The sequence below is a fragment of the Cavia porcellus genome, unplaced genomic scaffold, assembly GCF_034190915.1.
Source record: "Cavia porcellus strain 051 isolate PalLab524CR breed Dunkin Hartley unplaced genomic scaffold, mCavPor4.1 scaffold_10, whole genome shotgun sequence".
NCBI classification, from domain to species: Eukaryota; Metazoa; Chordata; class Mammalia; order Rodentia; family Caviidae; genus Cavia; species Cavia porcellus.
In genome coordinates this window covers 8,586,025-8,595,005 of record NW_026947493.1, presented here as the reverse complement: position 1 = coordinate 8,595,005, position 8,981 = coordinate 8,586,025, and the positions used below count along the sequence as shown (strand labels likewise).

The 8,981-nt window shown below is 38.3% G+C and overlaps 1 protein-coding gene and 1 non-coding gene across 2 annotated transcripts; one reads left to right on the top strand and one right to left on the bottom strand.

Annotated features, from left to right (window-relative positions):
- Positions 1–358: 358 nt before the first annotated feature.
- On the bottom strand, positions 359–856 carry LOC100724903 (peptidyl-prolyl cis-trans isomerase A-like). Its single transcript, XM_063256854.1, has one exon. It carries the CDS (start codon positions 854–856, stop codon positions 359–361), a length of 498 nt encoding a protein of 165 aa, XP_063112924.1.
- A 5,340-nt stretch (positions 857–6,196) lies between these two features.
- Positions 6,197–6,360, top strand: LOC111754692 (U1 spliceosomal RNA). Its single transcript, XR_002789368.1, has one exon. It is a non-coding gene; the product is annotated as a U1 spliceosomal RNA (small nuclear RNA).
- The last annotated feature ends 2,621 nt before the right edge of the window (positions 6,361–8,981 follow it).

The following is an 8,981-nucleotide window of genomic DNA, read 5'->3' as shown; positions in this document are numbered from 1 at the left end:
TAGTTTATATTTCTAAACAAATGATAATTCAAACAATTATATTAATTATAAACAAAGATAATGTGCTTATCTTGTTAGTCAGCAACTGGAAGCCACCAAGTAGAAAATCAGGTCTGCTGATACCACATCAGTACTATTTCCTGATCTTTTTTTTTTTTAACATTATTTAGTTTTTATTCATAACCATAAACTTAACTCTGCAATTCAGCTACATTTGGAGGGGAGCAAGGAAAATATGGAACCCAAAAAACTGCGGTAAGGGCAGAAATGATGGGGTATTTTGAGCAGGTGGGATGAGGGGTATTCTCCTGAGCTAGAGGAATGGTCTGGTGGTCATGATACACACAAGTCATACACTTTAGAGTTGTCCACAGTTGGTGCTGGTGATCTTCTTGCTGGTCTTGCCATTCCTGGACCCGAAGTGCTCCATGGCCTCCATGGTGGTCATGCCCTCTTTCACCTTCCCAAAGACCACGTGCTCGCCATCCAACCATACACACACTCTTGGCAGTGCAGATGAGAAACTGGGGACCATTGTGTTTGGCCCAGGATTTGCCACGAACAAGATGCCAGGACCTGTGTGCTTCAGGATGAAGTACTTGTCATCGAATTTCTCCCCATGGATGGACTTGCCACCAATGCCATTGTGGTGTGTGAAGTCACTGCCCTGGCACATAAATCCTGGAATAATTCTGTGAAAGTAGGAACGTTTATAACCAAATCCTTCCTCTCCAGTACTCAGAGAACAAAAGTTTTCTGCTGTCTTTGGAACTTTGTCTGTATACAGCTCGAAGGAGACATGGTCCAAGGGCTCACCATCAGCAGCAATGTCATCAAACACAGTGGGGTTGACCATGGTTGGCAGTGAACAACTAATGGGGAGGATAGCAGCATCTCCAAAGCCACTATTCCCTGATCTTAAAGAGAGTTCTGGGCCAGGGATTTAGCTCAGTGGCTTAAATGCCTGCCTGGCTGAGTTCGATCCCCAGTACCAAACAAACAAAACAAAACAGAAAAGCATTTACTAATGAGCTATTTGGGTCTGGGGATTTAGCTCAGAGGCATAAGTGCCTGCCTGACAAGCACGAGGTCATCAGTTCAATTTCCGGTACCAAAAAAAAAAAAAAAAAAAAGAGAGAGAGAGAGAGAGAGAGAGAGAGAGAGTTCTGTTCAGCTTCAACACTGAGACACCATAATGATTCATATGACAAATCCTCAGTTAGCAATCCACCTTAAATGGACATAAGAACTTTTTTCCCTAGCTACTGCTCACAGATTCAAATACTGCATCACTTCTTCCATTCAGAGTTCACTTAATGGGACAGAGTATTTATTTTTTTAATATCAGAAAGAAGTGCAGGTACTGAGAATAAGAAATAAGCTGAGAGAAGATCCCTGAAAAACTGCAACCATAACAAAAAATCTGGTGTGTGAATCCAGCATGGTGGTACACCTGTAATGCCAGGACTCGTAAGAGGCTGAGGCAGGAGGATTATAAATTTGAGGTCAGTTTGGGCAATTTAGCAAGAAATTGTCTCAAAAAAACCAAACCAAAATAGACCCAGGTTCTAGCTTAGCGTGAAATACCTGATTCAACCTCCAGTTTTTTGTTTTGTTTTGTCTTTTTGAGACAGAGTTTCACTGTGCAGATCAGGCTAACTTTAAATCCACTTTGTAACCCTAACTGGCCTCAAATTTGCATTGATCCACCTGCTTCAGCCTTCTGAATGCTGAGATTACAGGTGTGCACCACTATGCCCAACCCTAATCTTCAGTTTAAAAAAAACTATATATATATATATATATATATATATATATATATATATACATATGTAAAGGTCTCTCAGTCTACCAGATTGAGCAAATAGAAATATGAAATATAAACAGTGATCAATAAAACACTTTTAATTTCAGGTTTGCCATATACAAAGTATGTCCCACTAGGCAAATTAACTTAAATTAAGCCTCAAATTCATCATCTGTAAGTTGAAGATAACAAAAATGTTTATATCATACAACTATTATAAGGACTGGTAAGTCAATCCATATAATTTTGGCGTGGGGTACTGGGGCTCAAACTCACAACCTTATGCTTTCCAGGCAGCTGCTTATGTCACTGAAGTTAAACCTCCAGCCCAGTTCTTGGTATATATTAATACTTGGTTTATGTAGCCTCAAAATGACATGGATAATTGCAAGAAAAAACATGACAAGAGAAAAACTAAGAAGCCCTTTTCTGCTTTCTAAGGGTCAGAAGGCTTTGTATTTTAGTATGTCACTAGCAATGGAGACCTGAATATACCATTTAAGAACATTGGTAAGGAGATAATTTTATGCTTTTGAGTGTGCTGTAGTCAGTGGCTTGCAAAGAAATATTTAATATAGGACACATAATTTACAGTATTACTTTATAATATTCACACAAAAAGTAAAATTCAGAGGAGGACAAGAGATTTGGCCATGTGCTAAAGACCCAAATAATCCATCTGAGGGCCTGGAGCCCATAGCAATGTCCCACATGAGTCCAGCCCAAGGCCTAGAGCCCATGGCAATATCTCATCAACAATCTGTATCAAGGATCCGCACCAGAATGGCCAAACAATCAGTGGTGGAGGCTAGAAAGTCTGCACCAGTGGGTGAAGGATCTGTGCCAGCAGGCTGAGGGATCTGCACTGGAGCCAGGAAGCCACACTCAAGACAAAGATCAAAGCTCCCCTGAATAGAACAGCAGCCCTCCCAGACAATAAAAACAGCCAAGTTTTTATCAGAAAAGCCAGCCACAAGCTTCTCCAGAAAAATCAACAGCATACAGTCTTCCTCTCCAGTTCTCTTTTTATGCCATTGGCAACAATCCTCAGGTGGGTCTTCCACTCCCAGAACCACACTGACTCCGTACACCTGGGAATTCCCACTTAAATCGACCAGTGGTTAATCCATTACAGAGCATAAAAGGGATGTTGAAAAAGAAATCAAATGATGTAATTTTTTGAAATATTTTAAATCTTATTTGACTTTATTAATAGACCTTAAAGTAGTTCTCTTTAAAAATTATTTTGAAAAATAAAACTAACCTTTACTGTGTGCATTTAAGCAAAATTTAAAACTTTATATATTTTATCTGAATATTACAATATAATCAAGTAGAAAATGGGGCTGGGGATTTAGCTTAGCGGCCTAAGCGCCTGCCTTGCAAGCAGGCAGTCGTGAGTTCAATCCCCGGTACCGATAAAAACGGAAAAAAAAAAAAAAATTAAGTAGAAAATTATTTTTGATACATATGCATGTAACGTGGTGCTTCAGTTTATGTGCTTGATTCTTTCCATGATTCTGGTTATAAACTGAGTTAGACAAGACCAGAATCAAATTCAATGGTTAGGTCCAACATTGACCTTCTGGGAAAGTTTGATTTGGTTCATATCCAGTTCAACTTGCAAACAGAATCATGGAAATAATTGAATTTGTGAACTGGGGTTTCACTGTACTTTAACCAGTTTCCTAATTATATGTGTCTCTAAAATCATCACTAATATTTTTCAGTGTATTTTAATAGGTCTTATTTTCATAAAATAATCTATAATCTTTTCCACGGGTATATATTATAGTTAATAGTTTTGAAATTGTTAACACTTTGTGCTGCTTTTCTTGTAGAACATTTTTGACTGAGAAAATGTTTTCTTTATGGATGCTGAGGTAGTTGGTAAACTCACAGTCAGTTTTACTGAATGGAAGATAGTCTCAAGTCTAATTTTTTAAATATGTATTTCAACCCAAATTTTTTATGTGCATTATTTTTCATTCTTTTCTTAAATAGTGTTTGTTTGGTTGGTTGGTTGATGTGTATTTTTGTTTTTGTACCAGGGATCAAACTCATGACTCAGGCTTGCAAGGCAGGCACTTATGCCGCTGAGCCAAATCCCCAGCCCTGTAAGACAAAATTCTGCAAACAAATTATTTATTGTTGGTTGCTGTAAACCTGAAAAATGCTGCACTCTTAATTTTATTGAATTCTAATGATAAACATACCTTTATCCAACTAAAAACAGGAGAACAAAAAAAAGTCAGCTCCCTCCAAAAAGTTAATTCTCCTTCTTCTAGATATTTCATTGTGTCTCAAGTCTCAGTTTAACCATCCTGCCCAGACATAGTCTGTACTTTCTCCCTTCCCAGATTAACTGGAATGCCTTCTTGTAGATTTCTACTCCATTCCAGTGAAACTCTGCCTAATACTTCCTTCCATGAAATTCTGCAGGTCAAGGGCTATATCTTCTTATTCACAATCACGGCTTGCACAGTGCCCAACATATAGAAAGTCTTCAGTAAATAATAATTAAACGAATTGAACATCCAAATTTTAAAAGGAGTACATAATCAGATGTACTCTATAAAAGACCAACAGTAGCCACAAAATTTGATTTAAAATGTTTTTTTCACTAATAATGACCTCACAATGGAGAAATTTGGTTGTGCTTTGTTTTGAAAGTGTCTTCCAAATTTCATGTGTTTGAAAGTTAATCCCCCAGATAGTGGTGTTGCAAGGTGGGATTTTTAAATTGTGATTAGGTTTTGAGTCTTCAGTCTTCATGAATGGATTAATATCACTATTACATTTCCACCTCTTTTAAGAAAAAGCTCAGGTGCTCCCTTCTCCACAAAGTCTAGCTAGAAAAGTAGCACGATGCTCCACCTCTCCGCTCATGGTTTGGGCATGTCTTACCCCACCACATGCACACGAATATGCCATTTTTGCAAGGTAAGGTCCATGTCTACTTCACTATACCCCCTCCCAGGCAGTGCAGCCTTGTGCCAGGACAGGACAGTTGCAAATGGCTTCTTCTGCCATGAGAATAAACCTCAGCCAGCAGGATCAGAAATACCTTCAGTCCACATGCAATGACTAACAGGTACAAGACATAAGAATCCGGTCCCTGCCACCTGCCACCTGCCACCTGCCACAGTGGGGAACAACTCTGCAGCTCTGTAAATGCTCTAAAGCCTCTGTGTCAGCCTCCCGCTTACTCTTGACCTGAGTTTGTACCCATTTTTAGCTTCCCTCCCACCTTATTTCACTCCTTCACATATAGGTTCTTCTTGATGTACACTCCTTAAGTAAATCACTCTCACGAAAATTGTCACTTCAGTTTCTTGTTCTAGGAAGCCTGATATATGAACATGCCAATAACTAAAGAACGATGTTAACACCTAAATAAAGATGGGCAATAACAGTTACTGTCAGAAAGGTGACATGCACAATGTGGATGTCTTATGTGCATGATTCATTAAATTTTCCCAACAATAGTGTGCAACAGGAAATACTTACTTTTACTATTTTGTAGAAAAGATAATTGAGACTTAGAGCTAAATAGCAGAATCCAGATTTGAATTCTTATCTATTCTTTCTACCACTCCCAGCTGATATACTAGGATAACCTCTGCTATCAGAGGACCTAACTAAATAAATGTTTGTCGACCAAATGAGTGAACCATTGCTAGGGAGTAATACTCTGTATATGGCTCGGAGTTGATTATTGATTTGTCCAGTTTTTTTTTTTAAAAAGAAAGAAACAAGTCAATATTGTAAATCCTGCTAGTTATCACAAACCTATGGTAAATACAATATGCTAAGCTGACCAGAGAAGCATGGTGGAGTCAAAAAGGGGTTGCAGTTTACCACAGTAAGTTATGATCATCTTTTATAACTGATCCCATCCTTTTTTGTACACAAATTAAACAAATATCTTCAGGCTCCAACAGCATTTTATGCTTTGTTTGTTCTGTCTTTATCAAAATGTCAGATGGTTTTCATTGCAACAGGAAGGAATGCTTAAATGAAATAGTTAAGTTCAAAGACTCTCTTGTTTCCAAAACAGACACTAGCAGTGTAAAAAACAACTCTCACAAGCAAACACAGAAATTACCAAAAATACAAAACTACATGCCAAGCCTGCCTCTGTGAGGGCTGCTCTTATTGCTCTTATTGTAAATCTTATTAAAAGTTGAGTAAAATATAATAATGACATATGGAAAAGAGATGCTGCTATTTTCTTTAAATCAAAAAGAAGTAGATTTTAAAGCTAGATTGTGGCCGATGGTCACATAAATCTATAAACTTACTAAAATCATTGAATGGTACATTTACAATGTATAGATTCTGTGACATGAGAATTACACTGATAAAGCTGTAGAAAAACAGTAATCAATCCTTACCTGACAGGAGAGATACCATGATCACGAAGGTGGTTTTTCCAGTGCAAGGCTGATCCATTGCACTCCAGATGTGCTGATCCCTGCAATTTCCTCAAATTCTGGAAATTCAACTGCATAATTTGTGGTAGTTAGGGACTGTGTTCGTGCTCTCCCCGGATAATCTGTGTTGAAAAATCAGAAGTTGCACTGATGATGGTAGTAACGTGAGAAGCTGAGCCACACCTTACACCTAGAATGACACCATCAAGGAGAATGAGGGAGGATATCATTGCAAATTGGGGTCCAGCCTCAGCTAGCCTTATAAGCCAGCCAGAACTGCTTAGTTAAAAACTGTCTCAAAAAAACAGAAGGAAAGAAGCTATTCAGTGTTTATAATTGACTCCTTTCCTGTAAAAGAAAAAGGAGCCAGTCTCTTCAATGCTGGTATGTTTTTCTTTCTAGAGCATGTATTATGCCTGCTTTACAATGACTGTATCTGTTTTATACCTGCTGTAGTGAGAGAAAAGTTCGACACATGGTTAGTTCCACTCTTCTTTGGTAAATAATGGACTTTAAAAGATAATAATCAGTAAAGAGTAGAGAAAGGGCAAATAAATAAAGCAAGTTTTAGTAGTACATTACTAAAGAAGTTGAGTGATGAATAATAGAGGTTCATTATACTATGTTTGTGTTTTGTGTATGTTAGAAATTTTTCATAATAAAAAGAAATCCTATAGGGAAATGAGAGACTGTATTTTGGTCTTCATCATTAAATCTTATCAAGACAGATTTGCAACTGTGCCATGTTTCATACCATGAATAATTTTGCTAATAGCTACCACTGATTAAGTGCCAGGCGCCAGGCTCAGTATGGGCTTTGCAAGGGTCAAATCTTCAGAGCGGTTCTATAAAGTAGGCACTATTTCTGTTTACATTTTACAGATGATGAAGCTGTGGTCCAGAAGTCATGAGAAAGTTGTATGAGGTCATTCAGCATTATGATTGTGGGGGGAGTGAAGCAGCAGGCTTTGAACTTGAAAATACTTTTGGGGTAGTAGCAGTTACTTTGTCCGGAATGGTAGGAATGGGGCAGGGAATTTTAGAAAGACTTCACAAAAGGGGAAAAATTCAAGTTGGGTCCCTGAGGAAAGAATACAGGTTCATCTAGCAAGCAAGTACAGAGAAAGTAGACTATTTCAATCAGAGAACATCAAGAATGACAACACTGGTATCATTAGAAAATACATATCATATTCAGTGAGGCCACGGAATATAAAATGTGGGGATTGCCAAAACTGGGAGTGAAGAAACAGGAAAGAAGGCAGGGGTGAGGCGTGAGGTAAGGGGCCTCTCCAAGAGGGGCCAGGCTTGTGGAGGACCTGAAAGAACTCTGAGTAACCTCAGCCTGAATTCTGTTTGAAGAATTTTTGATGCACATCCCACACAACAGTGTCCAAGAATGATGCACCTGGAATAAGAACTGGTCAGTATGCATCAAATGTACAACCCAGCTCCAGCCCATTCAATAACACTGTCTGGTGCCAACATCAGGGATGTAGTTACCTAACTGTAACAACAAAAGCACAGGTATTTTGTCAACTAAATAACCTCATTTCACCTCACCGGAACTCACATTACTTACTGTACATAGTTCATTTTGTCCTGCTTGCCAGAAGTTGATCTAAAAAATGTAGGAATTTACTGATAAGACTTCTAAGAAGGAAAGTTAAACAGTGTTTTGTTGTTGTTGTTGTTGTTGTTGTTAAAGGGGATTGAACTGAAGACCTTGCCAAGCAGGTGCTTACGTGGCTGACCTAAATCCCAGTCCCTGAGTGCTTTTCTTAAGCAAAAATTCAAACTGGGTATGAAATCATGCCCAGAGGGGTAAGAAAAATGTTAAAAAATTTGGAATTCTCTGCATAAATATTAAAAAATAAGTATCTTTCCTCAAACACTATTTTGGAATCGAAATGATATTTTTAAGCAAACAGGCTTATATTCCTAATTCCTTGCCTCTTTGAGCTACAAAAGGACCTGACAGTTTAAATTAGAGGCTCTTTAAAATAATGCATTTTTGCATGAATTTGAAGAGACTAGAAAATAGTGTACACATTTAACCTGAGTATGACACAGAGCCATTGTTAATATTACTAGGTAAGCCAGTTTGCCCTGCAAATTCATAATTAATTACATTCTCTTAGTGACCTGATTCTAAATTCTTTATTCCCATGTGTGAGGGTGACAGTAAGCGAACTCTACTAATTAGCTCTGGTGTCTTGTCTGAGAATAGTCATAGGAAGTGAAATTTGCATTGTGAGTGAATTCAGAGCAAGCCACAAGAAGACACTTCTGTTTCCCATGCTGTAGTTCTCAAAATCTGTGGGAAAAAAGACAAGTAGCTGAGATATCTATATCTGCACAATCCTGGGCACAGCACCTCCTGAGGGCATAGTTTGCCTCTGAGGTCCTTTTAGCCAGGACCTCCCCACCAGTGCCAAAATTTACTCAAAATGTAACCAGGTCACCACCTTCACCAACTCCCTGCAGGTGCAGAAGCTAGGTTCCACCCTCACACATTAGCCTTCATCTTCAATCAACTCACCACGTGGTGAGATCACAAAGTTCTCTTTCTCCTCCTCCATACTGTTCAAATAATTACTATGAACTGAGAAACACCCCATAGATCATTAATCAGTTGTGAATATACTAGAATTTTTCCCTGCCTTGAAGTGAAATGCCCAGAGGAATGCCAGTAGAAATGCCTGAAGAAGAAATCCACCTTAAATTTTAAAGACATA

Excerpts from the sequence above, each read along its gene's own strand:
- LOC100724903 (XM_063256854.1), bottom strand. The coding sequence starts at position 856 with ATGGTCAACCCCACTGTGTTTGATGACATTGCTGCTGATGGTGAGCCC.